Source organism: Ornithodoros turicata, chromosome 1, assembly GCF_037126465.1.
Source record: "Ornithodoros turicata isolate Travis chromosome 1, ASM3712646v1, whole genome shotgun sequence".
Taxonomy (NCBI): Eukaryota; Metazoa; Arthropoda; class Arachnida; order Ixodida; family Argasidae; genus Ornithodoros; species Ornithodoros turicata.
The window spans coordinates 139,087,616-139,106,783 of record NC_088201.1 but is presented as its reverse complement, the minus strand read 5'-3'; the positions used below and the strand labels follow the sequence as shown (position 1 = coordinate 139,106,783).

The 19,168-nt window shown below is 47.6% G+C and overlaps 1 protein-coding gene across 4 annotated transcripts in view; it reads left to right on the top strand.

The window, feature by feature from the left end:
- LOC135378647 (zinc finger protein 271-like) overlaps positions 1–18,839 on the top strand; it is a 33,963-nt gene extending 15,124 nt beyond the window's left edge. For 3 of the 4 annotated variants that reach the window (XM_064611734.1, XM_064611733.1, XM_064611735.1), the window contains exon 2: positions 3,778–6,840. In XM_064611734.1, coding sequence (XP_064467804.1) covers positions 3,778–5,858 — 2,081 coding nt within the window. In that variant the 3' untranslated portion in view covers positions 5,859–6,840. Of the gene's footprint in view, positions 1–3,777; positions 6,841–16,571 lie in introns of those variants that run through there. The other variant, XM_064611736.1, reaches the window with a different exon arrangement.
- The last annotated feature ends 329 nt before the right edge of the window (positions 18,840–19,168 follow it).

Here is a 19,168-nt window from a genome sequence, read left to right as displayed (position 1 = left end):
TATTTTAGTGGCAAATTGATGAAACTATTTTTATTTGGTGGCAAACTGAATGTTCAAAAGAAAGTTGTTTACCCCATATTTTTCCGTTAAGCCGTTTTCTGATTATTGTCAAATGACACGTTTCCTGCCACACCCTATATGCACTCACTATTGAGGTATATGCATTTACATTGGCAGTCACTCAAAGCCAACGCGACTTTAATGATGAAGATTCTTCAATTCCAGTGAACATCACATCCAATACACAAATAGCTTTAAAAAATTGAGGTGAGGAAAATTTCGAAAAAAAATTTAAGGTGAGGTGAGGAAAAATTTTGAATAGAAAATTAAGGTGAGGTGAGGAAAAATTTTCAAAATTTTTTGAAGGTGAGATAAGGAAAGTTTTTCTCCCAGAAAATTGAGGTGAGGGCGAGGCTCGTGAGGACAAACGCCCACATCTGGTCGCACCAGATTCCACATGTCCGAAGGGTTAGTACCAACTTGCTTATAGGGAGCGCTACTGCCCTCCATGCAAGCGTTGAAGAGGACACTTGGGCAGGGGAGAGGTGTTGTGGAACTGCAGACCTCAGGTCGGGCTCCTTGAACTACCCAGCCAAACGTAGTTTCCATAGCACACATGTGGCTGCCAAGTCGTTCCATACGTCCGGTCACAACGTGCCAGTAGAAATCACAGCCAACCAGGACACTTATCTTCAAATCGTTGCTGCACAGTGCAAAGCTGTCGCGGTGCAAACCTCCGGGACCTCCTGTGCATCTAGCGTGACGGAATTGGAAGCGTGTCTGCTTTGAAGGGTGACTGTGACGCGCCGACAACAGTATGGATGTGGGCGATGGGTATTGCCAAATGTGAGAATTCTGAGGAAAAACGTGAGTACTTTGGGGTCTGTTCAGTGGAGCACTTTTCTGGCTTCTTGGACAGGCTGCTTGAGCCTCTTCCCAACTTTCGATCTGGACTTCAAGGAACCTCATAGCTGCCTTCACTTGCTCTGCTCGCACCCGAGGTGCAGAGTCTTCGCTATCTTTCATGCGTTGCCAATATAAAATGGCGATGTCATCCAGCAAGGAATGCAGAAGGACTCTGTGAATGACGACTGCGTATTCTGGCGATGGAACACCCGCGCTATCCAGTGCACTTGTCCGGAACTGCACTTCTTCATGCAGTTCCCGAAGTTTCGATAACTGAGAAGAGTTCTGTACAGGAGTGATAGACAAGATACTATCGATGTGGTTGTCTACAGGTACGTCGATCCGCCCAGATTGCTCGGTGAGTTCACTTAAGGGCGACTCGCATACGACGTTTTCTCGACGGAAAAGCATCGACGGCTCGACGGTTTTCCGCTGGGCTCCGAAAAGAATAGGCGCAGACCTGTTTCGCCGACGTCTGTGGTGAGCAGATCTCTACGGTTGACGCTGGAAGTGGTGCGTCCGTCCTGACCAATCGGGTGTCTTGCCGGAAGCTGCCGCTGGCACAGCGGCGCAGCTAGCTGTCATGGCGTACGGCTGTGTGCACCGGGTGGACCGTTTACCATTCGTTTACCGTTCATTGACCGTTTACCATTTCGTGTGTACGAAACTTAACAGACAAGTGAGATAGCGTATGACTTCCAATTGAGGACGCAGGAACATTCCTTCTGTGCAAGGAACAAAGGCAAGTCGTTCCAGTTGCAAGACAAATTGTTGTGATGGTTGTTTCTGCAGGAGACAACAGACGTGAGTGTCACTCGGAGAGTACGTGTTTAATTGCTGAACAAGCAACTGAAGCTTCCCATCCGTTCTTGGGCTCCCCGAGCTTGGGGTGCAGGAGAGGCCACCCAGTCGGCCCACACATCTGGACGGGAGCCTCAGGCGTTACACGCTCTCTGTACCCTGAAAGAGCCTCATATTCACTAAACTACTGTTCTCGGATTCTTGTTGAGCTGTGACAGAAGTAAAAGCTTTTGTAGTCACCCCCTGGTACATTCTTTTTGCAATCTCCTCTCCTAAACCTGACCCCTCGATGTTAAATAAATGGTCATTGCTGGTTCTAAGTTTGTGTCGTCTGGTTCTTGTCGTGTTTCCTTCGTCCTCGAGGGAGATCGCGTATAAATTATATGTATGCAGTATTTTGTTTTACATTTTCCACCTTAAACCTTAGCTCTCCCTCGCATACGGTCTTCTAGTTAACTTTCGTGACTAAAAACGAAGCAAGCGGTTTCGGAGGCCATGCCGCTGAGAATCACCAACGCCGCCCAAGGAAACGTCGAGAAATCGCCGTATGCGGGTGGACTCAGCGGTTGTCCGTCGAGCTGAAATCACAACTGCGGAGCTGTGCGCTTTTCCGTCAAGAAAAACGTCGTATGCGGGTCCCGCTTTACTGCCAGACGGTAGTTGTCCTCGCTTAGTCAAATCCACTTGACAGCACGTTTGGCTGCTCCACTCAAATAAGTGTGCAAATACTTGAATTTCTCTATGTCAGGGAGGTCCAGCCGAGCATAGGTTGTCGCCTTGAAATGTTCCCAGAATCCCTGCCATTCACGCAGCTCGCCGGAAAAGACAGGGACTTGAAGCTTCGCTAACAACACCCGTTGAGACGTTGTACACGAGCCTGCGGAGCTGGGATTTTTCTGGAGAATGTTGGCGTTATCGACACCGCCAGACTGATGTCGTGCCTCTTGATTCATCCTATGGTCGGTCGGTACTTGAGCACCTCCGGTGCGAGAATTCAAGAGGAAACTCATGCGGTTTACACTATGGGAAATCCTTTCTTGATACTCCAGTGACGTCGGGACTTCATCTTCGTAAGTGTTGTCGTCAACTGATCTTGCCTTTTAATGCTGCAAGGGGATGCCTTGTCCAAGAGGTCATCAGTGGCTTCCTGCAAGTCAGCGTTATCGACACCGCCAGACTGATGTCCTGCCTCTTGATTCATCCTATGGTCAGTTGGTACTTGAGCATCTCCGGTGCGAGAATTCAAGAGGAAACACATGCGGTTTACACTATGAAAAATCCTTTCTTGATACTCCAGTGACGTCGTGACTTCATCTTCGTAAGTGTTGTTGTCAACGGATCTTGTCGTTTAATGCCGCAAGGGGATGCCTTGTCCAAGAGATCATCAATGGCTTCCTGCAAATCGAAAGGGGTCGGTGATGGCTGTTGCAGGAGTTTGGTGGTGGACGAGAGACGTCTTATGACAGCGCTACGAAATACAGCTCTGCTGCGCCCAAGCTTATCCATCATAGGTATCTAGGATGTCAGCCTTTCTTCTCGGGTTTCGGCACCAACAATTGTGTTAAGCGCGGAAGGAGGTTGTCCCAGCTTAACCAGTGTTCTACTAACAAACCTTACTTCTTTCTTACAAAAAGTGCAAAACGTCCCCCAAGGTCCACGCCCCTTGCTTCTCCTGCTTCTTCCTTTTCCGGACAACCTAGTCCTCAACACCAATCACTCAATCAGAGGACGATATCATGCTCCACAGAAAGTGATTCACTCACGAATGCTCTGGTGGTGGGCACCTGGTTCTGGCAGTCGATACTTTCCTTTTTCGCTAGTATCACTTTTTCACTCTATCAGCACAACTGACCTCGAATGACCTCGGTTATGAAATACCGTAGTGCCGGATGTATGAGAACAAAACGGCAGATGACTATCATGTTTCACCCTTCCATAAATAATGTGGCCTCTTTATGGCACTACAGTTTTGAGCAAAATTGTGCCTTAATTTTATGAGCAAATATTGTCCTTTCGCTAGTCGACTACCAAGTTGTCCGTGCTCTCAATCTCCAATATCTGCAATTTCAGGAGCAAGTGAAAGCACAGGGCTTCATCTTGAGGACCAGCCCACAGGCACTTGTGATCGAGCATCTTCAGATTGCACTTCTGCAAATCCACTGTTCAAGATCACTGCAGCAACAGACGAACCACAATTCAACAGTTCACTGGTCACTACAAACGACCGACTTTCAGATCAGAGCAAGGCTTGGGAAGTAGGCAAATCGACAACGTGCGCCCACAAGAAAGATAGGCTGTACAAGTGCACTGTTTGTTTGGCTACATGCATTGACATTGGCCACCTGGAAGTTCACCTCAAAACTCACAAAACGAAGCCATTTATCTGCAACACATGTTCCGCAACATTCTTTCATGCTTCAGCTCTGCGAGTGCATGCAAAAGGTCACACGGGAGAAGGGTTGCACAGGTACACAGCATCGGTTGCATGGAAGGGTGATCTTGGCTCTGCAGAGTTCAGCCAGAGCACAAGCCTCTTGCATCACAAGCAAACACACACAAACGAGAAGCCATACAAGTGTGATCTCTGCCCTGCAGTGTACAGCCAGAGCACAAGCCTGTCGCGTCACAAGCGAACACACACGGGTGTGAAGCCACACAAGTGCGACCTCTGTTGTGCAGAGTTCAGTGAGAGCACAAAGCTGCGGCGTCACAAGCGAACACACACAGGCGAGAGGCCATACAAGTGCGACCTTTGTCCTGCAGAGTTCAGCCAGAGCGAGAGCCTGTTGTATCACAAACGGACACATACGGGCGAGAAGCCACACAAGTGTGATCTCTGCCATGCAGAGTTCAGCGAGAGCACGAAGCTGCGGAATCACAAGCAAACACACACGGGCGAGAGGCCATATAAGTGTGATCTCTGTCCTGCAGCGTACAGCCAGAGCACAAGCCTGTCACGTCACAAGCGAAAACACATGGCCGAGAAGCCATTCAAGTGTGATATCTGCTCTGCAGAGTTCAGTGAGAGCACGAAGCTACGGCATCACAAGCGAACACACACGGGCGAGAGGCCATACAAGTGCGACCTCTGTCCTGCAGAGTTCAGCCAGAGCGCAGGCCTGTTGTATCACAAGCGAAAACACATGGGTGACACGCCCTATAAGTGTGATTTTTGTCCTGCAGAGTTCAACCAGAGTTCGAGCCTGCGGCGTCACAGCAGAACACACACAGGGGAGAAGCCATACAAATGTGATCTGTGCTGTGCAGAGTTCAGCGAGAGCACGAAACTACGGAATCACAAGAGAACACACACGGGCGAGAGGCCATACAAGTGTGATCTCTGTTTTGCAGAGTTCAGCCACAGCACAAGCCTGTCACGTCACAAGCGAATACACACGGGCGAGAAGCCATACAAGTGTGATCTGTGCCCTGCAGAGTTCAGTGAGAGTACAAAGCTGCGACATCACAAGAGAACACACACTGGTGAGAAGCCATACAAGTGCGACCTCTGTCTTGCAGAGTTCAGCCAGAGCGTGAGCCTGTCGTATCACAAGCAAAAACACATGGGTGACACGCCCTATAAGTGCGATCTCTGTCCTGCAGAGTTCAACCAGATCACGAGCCTGCGGCGTCACAGGCGAACACACACAGGCGAGAAGCCGTACAAATGCAATCTCTGCCCTGTAGAGTTCAGCGAGTACATGAAGCTGCGGCATCACAAGCGAACACACACGGGCAAGAGGCCATACAAATGCACTGTCTGTCCTGCAGAATTCAGGCAGCCCACGGGCCTGCCTTATCACAAGCAAAAACACAGGGGCGAGAAACCCTACAAGTGCAATCTATGTCCTGCAGAGTTCAGCCACAGCACAAGCCTGTCGTATCACAAGTGCACACACACGGGGGAGAAGCCCTACAGGTGCGATGTCTGTCCTGCAGAGTTCGGCCAGAGCACAAGCCTGCTGTGTCACAAGCGGACACACACTGGCGACAAACCATACAAGTGCGATCTCTGTGTAGCTGAGTTCAGCCAGAGCACAGGTCTGTGCAATCACAAAAGGACCCACATGGGTGAGAAGCCACAGACATGCGGCCTCTATCCTGCAGAGCCCACAGCAACGACTTGCGATGTCACAGGTGGACACATATGAGAGAGGAGCCCGCTAACCATGATCCCTCTCGTGCAGAGTTCGGTAAGAGCACGAGTCTGCGTAATCATAGGTGGACACACATGGACCAGAAGCCATAAACATCCGACCTCTGCCCCCTGCAGGAAGAACTTGCAGTGTCACAAGCAGACACATGAGCGAGGAGCCCTACGGAGCAATCTCTGTCCGGCAGAATTCAGCCACAGCACAGACCTGGTGCATCACAGTCGGGCACACACAGGCGAGATGCCATACAAGAGCATTCTCTGCTCTGCATACTTCAGGCCGAGCACTAAGCTGCAGCATTACAAGTGGACTGACATGGTTGCAAAGCTATACAAATGCAACCTCTGTCCTGCAGGGTTCAACGACAGCACGAAGACACACTAGCCAGAGAATAAGCTGTGAGCAGAGAACTGGCCCGTTCAGGCCAGAGCGAATCTGTGGCTTCAGAAGTAGTCATGACACTCTTGGTATAGAAGCCGTACAAGTGCAGAGACCACGTACACATGAAAGAGGCTGTCCAAGTGTCAATTGTGTTCTGTCGCATGTCTTCAACCCATAGACTTGAAGAAGCGCATGGTAATGTGCATACCGGAATGGCTGTAAAGATGCAGTCTGTATCCCACCGCATCTTCTTTCTGTGTGATGATTTGAAACTCACATTCATGAACAGAGTGAAGAAAGAGAGTTGAATTGGGGCTGGATTGGGTGGTGACACTTGTGAAATGTAAAAAAAAGAAAAACAGTGCCGGGGAAATAGACATCCTCACACAGGCCCAGAATTGCCAACCAAGGTTAACTTCCATCAGCAACATGCTCTTGTTCCCGTTTCTAATTGCATACCTCGAGTGATTAATGCTTATATTCTTCCTCTCGTTTTATGTCCTACGAGATAAGGACGTCTACGTCTACGTCCTATCGCGATGTCCTCAAGCAATAATATAAACGAAGCAATCAAACCAAATAAACAGGGCCAGGATGACACCCATAATTTCATCCCTAAGCTTTGTATTTAGTCATTTTAATTCCATACTTCAATAAACTTCAATAAGCACTAAAAAGGGTCACAATAGGCGGACATATAGGCTTTAAAAACAGCAAAACCGGCAAATATAGGCACTATAATATTGCAAGCTTTTATTCATCCAGTTCCTCTGGAAAATCACTTGTCTTGTAGCGTGCTACAGTAAAGCTCATTCGCAAGTTCTTGAAGTTGAAAGCAGCCCTGTTTGCTCTGAAGAGAGCCCTGTATTGGGAGAAGCTTCTTTCTACATCGCACGACGTCACGGGGGCAAATTTGAAACAGGAAACCTCATGCGTGCTTAGGTCTTGACCTCGTACAGGCGCGTTGCTGCCGATTAGACTTCTCCAATTGCGAGCGGCGTGGATGGGCCCTGATTCTTCTGAATAGGTGCTTCCATCTTCACAGTGGCACTGGAGCCTTTCCCTTCCAGGTATTGGAGCGCAGAGCGGACACGTTGGAGAGGTTTTATAGATTCACTCAGAGGAAGTGCAGCTGTTTCCAGTCTCTTCATGCTTGCCGGCAACAGAAATTTGCATCAGTATATGCGAGGTTCCTTTCAATCTCTACATTGTTAAAACAGTTTCTTGCACCCTTCACAGAAGCAGCATCATCTTCCACTTGCTGTAACACATTTTTCACTGTGCTAAAATGCTGAGCATATACAGGGTGTTACCCTATAAAAGTCTACCCGCGCCGGCATGCCGTGCTCGCCAATTACTCAATGCAGGCGGTACAATGTGTTGCCTACGTATAAAACTCATAAGAACATTTCATCATGGTAAATATCGAAGTGATTGAGCACCGTAACGCAAAGTTATAGCTCAAAACGTGAGGTTCCCGTAGTCAAAACAGCCAAGATGGCGCCTCTCAGTTAGCATCCCTTTTGGGTGTCGACTGCTTAGTATGCGTTGGCATTTTTCGTTCCTCACGTTGCTTACTTCTGAGCAAAATATGACAGTTACACGAAAACGAAATGAAAACTGCAGTTCCATCCAGCTGGCAGGATATGCGACACGTTGTCGTGTGGGGAGCAGCATGTCAAGTGCTCTTCTCAACGGCGCCATCTTGTTTGTTTTGACTATGGGAATTGCACGTTTTGAGTTATAACTTCGTGCTGCGGCACTCAATCACTTTGAAATTTACCAAGATTAAATGTCCTTATGAGCTTTGTATAAAGATCGCACAATGTGCCACCTGCATTGAGTAATTGGCGAATACGGCGTGGCGGCACGGGTAGACTTTTATAGGGTAACACCCTGTAGTATACGGCTGCATTGATCTCTGTTCCCCATCGTGTTAGGATAGGTTGTGGCGGCAGAGGAACGTCCGGTGCATGCTCTCTAAAGATGGCAATCCAGGAAGGAGCCTTGAGAAAGACCTTTTTTGTATTTGATAACAACGAATCACTTCAGGAAACGCCAAGAAAATTTCTTCGGCAACACGGTGCATCGCATGAACAATGCACGTCACATGAATCATTTTCGAATACGAAACTGTTCGCGTTTTTCATGACCTGTAGGTGTGGCGCACCTAAACTCTAACATAGCGGACGTATCCAGGTTGTTGCTTAGTTTAGATTTTGAGATTTCAGAACTACAATGTTAATTCTCGATGCGTGGAGGGCGAACAAGTATTAAATGCTGCTCATATACTTCTGGCAGGCGTAACCGGGTTGTCCAAAGAGAAGGCTATAGTTGTAGCATATTATTTGCGAAGTTCCGGCGTATTTGATCAACCACATTTCGTGAAGGTGAATTTCACGTTTGCCGGTTGTGAGGTCGAAATAGCAAGCAGCGAGTGTTCAGCGCTGCAGGAATGTCAGATACATGCAAGCACATGGCATCAGTGCTGCAGTTCTCTTACAGCTAACCTCTTCTAAGTGTGTAGCGCATGTGCGAATGTAGTCTACAAGTTACATGGTACCGAAGCAGCACAGTGTACTGAAAGTCGAGTGCAATAGGGGTGGACGGTATGTGTCTTATCAATGTTCTTTAGTTGCAGGAGCCTGTTCAAGGCCTTCCACCTACCCGCCCACCCCTATTGCACTCGACTTTCAGTACATTGTGCTGCTTGGGTAATGTTGCGACATCCGTGTGTCACTGGTGTGCATGTTTTTGGGAAACCTTAACGAAACGTCGCATTCTTTCTGCATTATTTCCCCAAGTGATTTGACGAGCTGATTCAAATGCAGAGTTACAAAACTGACGTGATATACGTTTTCGTGCTATCTCTTGCACTTTCTTATACATAATGGCTACTCAAGTTTGAAAGAAACTTGTTCTGTTTTGTCTAGACAAGTTTTTGCTTCCCTTCCTGATGTGAGTTGCACAGAAGTGGGCTTCAGAAAAAAAAAGAAAAAAGAAAGAACGTTCATCAGATATGTAGGCAGTACCGCGGTACCGCTCCAAGAGCTCTGCCAGACACACACAAGCATTGCTGATGTAACAGGTTTGCTGATTTTGAGTCCCGCAATCCATCTCTTCCGAGGATGCGTCGAAGTAGGCAGTCTTCCATGTCTGGAAAGAAGAAAACGCGGAAAGACAGACTGCTGTCCCCTAGGCGGGCAGAGTCGCATTATGACACAGAACAAAAGTAGTTTGGTTTAGTTCGCTGTCGTTGCCTGCAATGTTTACTTCATCCATGATTTCAATAGCAAAATACAGGTGCAGCTCAGCGATTCATGCGAAAAGCAGCAACTTCTCCGCAAGTGTACGCAGGGTCGGCCGTGTGTACCTGGATTGGCTAGTCCCGAGATTCACCGCTGCGCGGCGTCGATTTGGCGAAAAACGCGAATAAGTCCTTTTGCTGTTTTGCACATGTATGACGCCCCATCCGTCATGAAGAGAAGAACCTTGTCGTACTGGATGTCGCCAAGCCGTAGAATTCAAAAGACGAGGTAAAAAAACCGTGCGATAGTTGAGTGGTTCACCTTCTTCAGTTTGTTTCTGTTCCTGTTTGTTTAGCAGGATTGGACGCCCAGCTTCCTCGACCTTCAAAGCCTCGACAATAAAATTTGCCACGTAGCAGCCGGGGCTATCGGTTGTGTTGTCAACGGACACCCATACATAATTCTTGCCGGGTTCTTCTCTGATTCTTGCAAGAGTCTCTTCATAGCAGTCTGTGGCATATCTTTTACAGAGTGTTGACTGGTTGCTTGGTGGACTTCTCCAAGAAATTGCAAAGCTTGCTGTTTGTCAGTTTCCACAGCGGTATGTCGGCTGACAAGAATGCCTTGCATAGGTCTCCGGGAAATGGGTTTGCCATTGGATGTCTGGTAAACGCTTCAACCAGGAGTTGCGGCATTGTCACTTTCTTCTTCTTGATGCTTTACGTGTGCTTGTTGGTTGACATGGGTTGGAAGAGGAGAGACATCAAGTCAAAGAAATTGAAAAGCTGGCTAAGAAGCAAGCGAGCTGGCGAAGTTGAAACGTGTTGTCTCAGGGGTTTACATTATGCATAAAAGAATTGCCATGCCGAACTTCGTCCATGACGTTGGCGAGAGCTGCCGAGAGCAATATACTGACGACCAATAGACGTCTACCTGAGAAACGTCATCATGACGTTGGTAGACAAACTGAAACCGAAACAAATCTGAAGGGGACGGCTGAGTTCCATGATTGGGCACTTGCTCACTGCCCCCTATTGAAAGAAAAGTAGGACTGAAGGTCGTGTCCCTTTCGGGGACCATCGTAATCCCCTCAGGACCGTGGCTTTCGTGCGCGACCTTGTTCGCCTCCTAGCTTCGAGCGTAGTTCAATTCTCTCAGATTGGTGGCGCTGTCAAACACTATGATGTCATTTGTTTAGAAACAGGGAGAGGTCGCCCCTGGTGTCGGAAGTGAAAGCCTCGTATGTTGACCTCAAATGAGCGAGGGGCACTTTTCGGACTGGCACGTTACGTGGGACAGTAGCAAGAGAAGATTGCAAAAAGAATGCGGAAAGAGCGAAAGCGTAAGTGTTGTCAAGTATCGGCCCAGAGCGTCAGCGCAACCTTGACACTGATTACCTACCTCGAAACGTAGGAGCCACGGTTGAGCATACGCATATGCTTAGTCGGAGAACTGCGTCTTCCCGACATACCTATCTTCATGCAGATGGTCTTGATAAAAGTGGCCATAGTGGCAGCAAAGTCCAGTTTGGGTATGTTGCTAGAGTTATCCGTTTCAATCCAACCCAACCCAGTTTTCCCAACATGGTGGCGTGGCTCCCAGTAAATAACGGTGAAGTATAACTCTGGTTAGCCTGTACAGAACTGTATTTTGACCTGTGATTGGCCACACACCTCGAAAAATGGGTGGAGCTCCAGGTATAGACAGGTTCCATTCAAGGATGATATACGAGGGTGGTTCCATAAGTTTCCGGCCCGAGGTAGAAAATGCGCGCGAATTTGAAAATGCGATTAAGGACGCGTGGCGCCATCTGTTGGATGGCCGGAGCACCACCCTGAACCCTCTCCATGCTTTTGTCGGTTGGAGAGTGGTATTTCAAACAGCCAGGGTGCACTCTTCAGTTAAAATGGAAAAAATCGAGTACCGCGCTGTGATAAAATTCTTGTCAAAAGAGGGACTTTCGCCTAAGGAAATTAAAGCGCGACTGGACAACGTGTACAGGGAAGCCTCTCCGTCGTACACAACGGTAAAAGATTGGGCTAAGCAGTTTCGACTGGGGTGAGAGTCCATTGAAGATGATCCACGCGATGGTCGTCCAGTGGAAGTGGTGACACAAGAAAATTTGTCTCTTGTCGAGGAAGAAGTACTGAGCGACAGGCGTCTGAAGGTGAAGGAAATCTCAGAAAGGCTGGGCCTTTCCAAAACAACCGTTTTTCGCATCATCGGCGAGGGCCTTCACATGAAAAAGGTCAGTGCGAGATGGGTGCCACAACTTCTCTCGTCAGTTCAAAAGCAACAGGGCGTCGTCTGTGCCAAAGAGTTTTTGGAGCTCTGTCAAGAGAACGAAGAAATATTGAAGTCAATTGTCACAGGGGATGAGACTATGGTGCTGTACTATGATCCCCTTTCGAAAAAGGAGTCGATGGTATGGCGCAAACCAGGAGAAGCACCCCCAAGAAAAGCCATGGTCACACAATCCACAAAGATCATGGCAACAATATTTTGGGATTGCCACGGGATCGTCCTCATTGACTTCAAAGAGAGGAACACCACAGTGAATGCGACTTATTATGCTTCACTCCTGCACCGACTGCGAGACGCCATCAAGGAAAAGAGGCGCGGCAGGTTGAGTCAAGGTGTCCGGTTGCTCCAGGACAATGCCCCTGTCCACACGGCTTCTGTTGCCAAGGCTACACTGAAGGAGTGCGGCTTCGAAGAAATCCAGCACCCACCCTACAGTCCAGACTTGGCCCCGAGTGACTACTTCCTGTTCTAAAACTTCAAGAGGGATCTCAGAGGACGGGGATTTCAAAACGATAGTAAGGTGCAAGAGGCAGTTTTCCAGCATTTTGCGGACAAAACTTCGGACTATTTTTTCAAGGGTATAAGAATGCTGGTTGAAAGGTGTCAAAAGTGCATCGAAGTTAAGGGTGACTATGTCGAAAAGTGATACACTTGTTTCGTTTCTATGACTATTAAAAGTTGGTCGGGCCGGAAGCTTATGGAACCACCCTCGTATATATACTAGTGCACAGGAAGTTTCTTTTTCATCCGTTACAGAATCTTTACAAAAAATGCCATGAGAGCAGCCTAAATGTAATTTTTGCAGTTGGAATCTATGGCCAGGCTGACACCCTCTTGAAGATAGTATGCAACTACACGATGATTAATTACCCAAAATTCATTAACTCTTTAATAGACCTCAATCGGAGAAACGTCACCCTGATGTAATCATGACGTTGGTAGACACAGCAAAACCGGTAAGACAACATCACCATTTCACAAAGCAATATTCCTTCACAAAGGTCAAGGGTCGCTTTGTATTGGTGGTACACTCACTCAATGGCCATTGAATACTACCCATGTGACAGGGTATGAAAAGGCGACTGCCCTGGGCAGCTCACTGTTCCTCATCGCTGTCTGTTAGAGAAGTTGCCAGGGCACGCCCCCTTGTTGTCCCCTTGTTTTCTGGGTTTTGTATGTTTTCATGCTGACACACTCGTATATAAGACTGTACTTACTATTCCTTTCTGGCATTCAACAGTTTGGTTCTGCTGCCAACCCTCCCTTCGTTATTCTTGTACATTTTGGTACCGAAACCCAGGACAGGTCGTCTTGCACAAGAATCACCATCGAGCAGATCAATATCTCAGTTAATTATAGGAGGGCCAAGAACTAAAAAGTGCATAAATTGTAGCGAGACACTCGAATTTAACTCGTTACTTTTCCAAAGTGGCTTAGGAACGATACTTGGTAACATTTTTTTTTCACAGTAACCTAATAGACCTCTCCCTGTTTGTAAACAAATGACGTTATAGTGTTCGACAGCGCCACCAATTTGGTAGAGTTGAACTACGTTCAAATATAATAGCGAACAAGGTCGCGCCTGAAAGCCACGGTCTTGAGGGGATTACGATGGTCTCTGAAAAGGACGCGACCTTCGGTCCTACTTTTCTTTCAATAGGAGGCGGCGAACAATTGCCCATTCGTGGAATTCAGCTCTCCCCTTCCGATCTGTTCTGGTTTCGGTGTGTCTACCAACATCATGATGACGTTTCTCGGGTAGAGGTTTATTAGCTGGTAAAGAGATCCTTCCCCGCCTCTGCTGTTACCCCTGAAAGGTCTTCCATCTAACTCATCTCCGAACCAGACACCCACAATACACTACAACCAAAAGTGAGCATTCAAACGAGACGTGTGATGATCAAAAGCAGTGAGCGAATGAAATCTAAATCGCAGATGCCGTTGGTTATGACAGAAATTAACTTATGGCTAATGTGGATATTTTCAATCGGCTCTCGTGTGTTTTCACTGTGGAATTCGTAGCATGGACACCATGTGATCGCTGTGACATAGCTGTCATATGCAAAACTGAAACCACACGCGGCTTGTTGTCTGCTCGCCAAAACTGGTACGCTTGACAGCAGAACCCTCTGCTAACCCACCTGCCAAGCAGTGTAGCAGGGAGTAGGCATTCGTTTATTATGGCACAAAGCTTGAAGTTATTTCTAGCCATGACTAAAGTTACGTTCATTTTCATGTGCACCATGAAAGAGGCGGACGGTTGGCGTCGTCTCCTATGGTCGCCTTCTGGCGCAGAATTTGCCGCCGCCGCCCAACGTTTAAATTACTTGAGTTCGTTTTCTGCATCCAGGTTCAATAGATATGATGCTGACTCGAAGACACAACGGTAACAGTATGTGTGACCCAACGCTGAAACGACTTCTGGTTTATTCTTCGATCATCTCCCTCGGCCATGCTGCTGCTTCCTCAATATCGCTTCAAGCGTCGTGCGCACCACTTATGTGCAATTCTTTACCACTGTGCATTTGAATCAGTATCATGCTTATTGAACTTTGATGTAGTACATGAGCTTTAATTTAACGACTCTCAACTTTCCACTGCCCCGTCCTCTCTCACATGGCTTGCTTGCCTCTCCACGTCTAGACCACGGATCGATGTCCACACTTTTCCTCAAAACGCCCCGTCTAATGTTAATGCATTACAAGTTGTTTCATTTGTATGACTGCTTTCCACGCCAATACTGGAGAGTGACGTGGGTTCAAATCCCCTGACCGGCTGTGCTGTCTGAAGATTTCCCTGGCTTTTCGTGCAGACCTTCCAGACTAATGTCAGCACAGCTCTCCCATGAAGTTGGCCAAGGACACGTATGAGCCCCCCCTGTCCCCCACTCCTTCCTGCTGTCATCTCTCCATCTTTCCATGTCTGTATGCCGCTCATAGCCACAGTTGCTTCGTGGTGCTAGCACAGAATAAAAAAGGACGTATCCCGTTTGAAACCATTAAAAATGACCTTTAAAAAATAACACGTAAGTAGCCACTGTCAAAAATAAATCTCCCACAATATATCATTAAAATGAGTATACGTATATATATATATATATATATATATATATATATACTTCGTACATCGCGCTTCCATACTTCGTACACGAAGCAAGCGTACTTCACTTGAACGTCAGTGTAAAGCGAGCTCAGGACACGCACGAACGAACGAGCGCTCAGCACTGCTACAGTTCCCATCAATGCTTTGTCAAGCGAAATAACGCAGAACATGCATATAATGCATAGCCTTTCTACACTTGAAAGGAAAACATAGCAACAACACACACACACACATAACAAATATGGCAGCCATGACAGACCACTAGGTAGAGGTGAGTGCTAACAAAGGCAAAAACCACAAATGTAAGCAACGTCTCAAGGCCTGCTCCGACATACAGCTGCGCGCTAATATAGCGCTACAAAACAGCTCGCAAAAACAGCGCTCACTGTTATCGGATGGTTCACACTTGCAAACTTGCAAAGCGGCGCAAGCGCTATAATTTAGTGGAAGTTGTCATTTCCGGTCTCTCCCATCAGTCGTTCGACAGTGTTGGACGCAAAAATTCGATCAACTGACTGAGCACCTTATCAAGAAGGACAATAAGAATTATCAGACATTTGGGATGACACACTCGCCGTTTCCAATGTGGTTGTCATGCCGTGAAATGTGGAAGCAAAACAGTTCCACGACTTCCGCGACGTCACCACTGAAGGGCCTCCTCATTGGCCAACACGAATGTAGCGCTTATAGTATTAGCGCTGAAAAGGTTGACTCGAGCTCAACCCCAGCAAGCGCTACTTTTTAGTGTTTTCGAGCACTGCGAGGAGGAAAACATCGCCCTATTTTGTAGCGCTATACATATCTAATCACTATATGTCGGAACAGGCCTTTACTGCTCTCCTCTGCGTAGAGATCCACATCTAGCACCCTGCTGTCGTGTTGGACTATAGGAAATATTTTGAAACAGTGTATTTTTAACTATATATTATGCAGCAATATATTTTTCATGGTGGACTCTTGAGTGATTGTTTTTTGGGTGGGGATTTTTGCGCGGTTGATTCTTGATCGGGGAATTTTACGCGGTTTATTCTAAAACAATGTATCATGAAAGAGTTTCTCTCAAAGGCTTTATTCTTAGAGATTTATTAGTATAACCCCCAATAAAAAAAGAACTATTTTATGATTATGATTGGTGAGTATTTATTTAACCCATAGTTAAATGAATATTAGTTTGCATAGTTAACACACTTTTTGCCCCAAATCAATGCACTACAGCCGAGGTGCATGTGGGAAAAAGTTGTAGGTGTACAAGTATTTGTCTGAGTCCCGGTCCTTTGTCAAGAGCTGAAGAAACATCTGTTATCCACAGTAATACCAATCAGTCAACCAGTCAATCACAGCACGATATCATGATCCACAGAAAATGATTGACTTGTGTTTCTGGCAGTGAAATCTCAATACTTTGCTTTTTCGCTAGTACTGCTTTCACTCTAGCAGCACAACTGGCCAGGCGGAGGCAGCCACTGCAGTGTTATCAAATACCATTGTGCGGGATGTATTGGAACAAAACGGCTGATGATTATCATGCATCAATCTTTCATAAATAATGTGGCCCCTGTATGGCACACCATTTTTTGTGCAAAATAGTGCCTTAATTTTGTGAGCGAATATTGTGCTTACGCTAGTGGACTACCAAGCTGTCAGCACTCTCAATGTCCGATTTCTATAATTTCAGGAGCAACTGAAAGCACAAGGATGCTTCATCTTGAGAAACAGCCCAGAGGCACTTGTGGTCGAGCATCTTCAGGTTGTGCTTCTTCAAATCAACTCTTCAATACCAAAGCAACAACAGACGAACCACAATTCCACAACAATTCACTGGTCACTACGAACGATCGACTTTCAGATCAGAGCAAGGCTTGGGAGGCAGGCAAATGGAAAACGTTCGCCCACGAGAAAGATAGGCTGTACAAGTGCACTGTTTGTTTGGCTACATACATTGACATTGGCCACCTGGAAGATCACCTCAAGGCTCACAAAACAAAGCCATTTACCTGCAACACATGTTCCGCGGCATTCTGTGACGCAGCAACTCTGCGTGTGCATGCAAAAAGTCACACGGGAGAAGGGTTGCACAACTACACGACACGTGCACTTGCATGCGCCTCGGGTGCATGCAAGGGTGACCTTGGCCCTGCAGGGTTCAGCCAGAGCACGAGGCTGTTGCATCATAATGGAACACAAACGGGCGAGAAACTTTACAATTGCAATCTATGCCGTGCAGAGTTCAGTGAGAGCACAAAGCTGCGGAGTCACAAGTTAACACACAAGGGTGAGAGGCCGTACAAGTGTGACCTCTGTCCTGCAGACTACAGCCAGAGAAGTAATCTGTTGCGTCACAAGCGAACACACACAGGTGAGAAGCCATACAAGTGCGATCTCTGCCGTGCAGAGTTCAGTGACAGCACACAGCTGCGGCATCACAAGCGAACACACACGGGGGAGAGGCCATACAAGTGCGACCTCTGTCCTGCAGACTACATGCAAAGCGCAGGCCTGTTGCGTCACAAGCGAACACACACAGGTGAGAAGCCATACAGGTGCGATCTCTGCCATGCAGAGTTCATTGACAGCACGAAGCTGCAGCATCATAAGCGAAAACACACGGACGAGAGGCCATACAAGTGCGACCTCTGTCCTGCAGCGTTCAGCAACAGGACAAGCCTGTCATATCACAAGCAAAAACACACGGGTGACACGCCCTATCAGTGCGATCTCTGTCCTGCTGAGTTCATGCAAAGCACGACCCTGCAGTGTCACAGGCGAATCCACACAGGCGAAAAGCCATACAAGTGTGGTCTCTGTCCTGCAGGGTACAGCTATAGCACGAGCCTGTCACGTCACATGCGAACACACACGGGCGAGAAGCCATACAAGTGTGGTATCTGCCATGCAGAGTTCAGTGAGCAAACAAAGCTGAAACGTCACAAGCGTACACACACAGGCGAGAGGCCATACAAGTGCGACCTCTGTCCTGCAAAGTTCATCGAGAGCGCAAAGCTGTCGTATCACAAGCAAAAACACACGGGTGACACGCCCTATAAGTGCGATCTCTGTCCTGCAGAGTTCAAGCAGAGCTCAAACCTGCAGAGTCACAGGCGAACACACACAGGCGAGAAGCCATACAAGTGTGATCTCTGTCGTGCAGAGTTCAGCGAGAGCACGGAACTACAGAATCACATGCAAACACACGTGGGTGAGAGGCCATACAAGTGCGACCTCTGTCCTGCAAAATTCAGCTACAGCAAAAGCTTGTCGTGTCACATGCGTACACACATGGGCAAGAAGCCATAGAAATGTGATCTCTGCCGTGAGGAGTTCAGTGAGAGCACGAAGCTGAGGCATCACAAGCGAACATGCATGAGCGAGAAGCCATGCAAGTGCAATCTCTCTCTTGCGGAGTTCAGCCAAAGCACAAGCCTGTCGCATCATAACCGAACACCCAAGAGTGAAAAGCCATACAAGTGCGATCCCTGCCTTGCAGTGTTCAGTCAGAGCACTTGTCTGCACAATCACAAGTAGACGCACATGAGCGAAAAGCCACAAACATGCGACTGCTGTCCTGCAGGGCCAACAGCGGGGACTTGCGGTGTTAGAAGCGGACATGCATGAGTGAGAAGCCCTGCAAGTGCGATCTCTCTCATGCAGAGTTCAGCGAGAACACAAACCTGTCATGTCACAAGTAAACACACATGGGCGACACACCATCTCTGCGAGTCAAAGTTCAGCCAGAGCGTGAGTGTGCCTAATCATAGGTGGACACACATGAGTGAGAAGCCATAAACACGAGCCCTAGAAAGGCGATCTCTGTCTGGGAGAATTCAGCCACAGCACAGACCTGGGGCATCACAAGTGGACACACACAGGCGAGAGGCCATACAAGAGCATTCTCTGCTCTGCATACTTCGCGCAGAGCACAAACCTGCAGCGTTACAAGTGGGCCTACATGCAAACGCAACCTCTGTACTGCAGGGTTTAGCAATGCTAGCACGAAGACACAGCAGTCAGAGAATTGGCCCGTTCGGCCAAAGCGCCTGTGGCTTCAGAAGTAGTCAACACGCTCTTGGGATAGAAGCCGTCCAAGTGCAGAGGCCACGTATACATGAAAGAGGCTGTCCAAGCATCACTTGTGTTCCGTCACATGTCTTAAATCCAAAGAATAGAAGAAGCACATGGTAATGTAGAGAGAGAAAAGGCTGTACAGATGCAGTCTGTATCCTACCGCATCTGATATCTCTGTGATGATTTGAAACGAAGCTCGCATCCATGAAC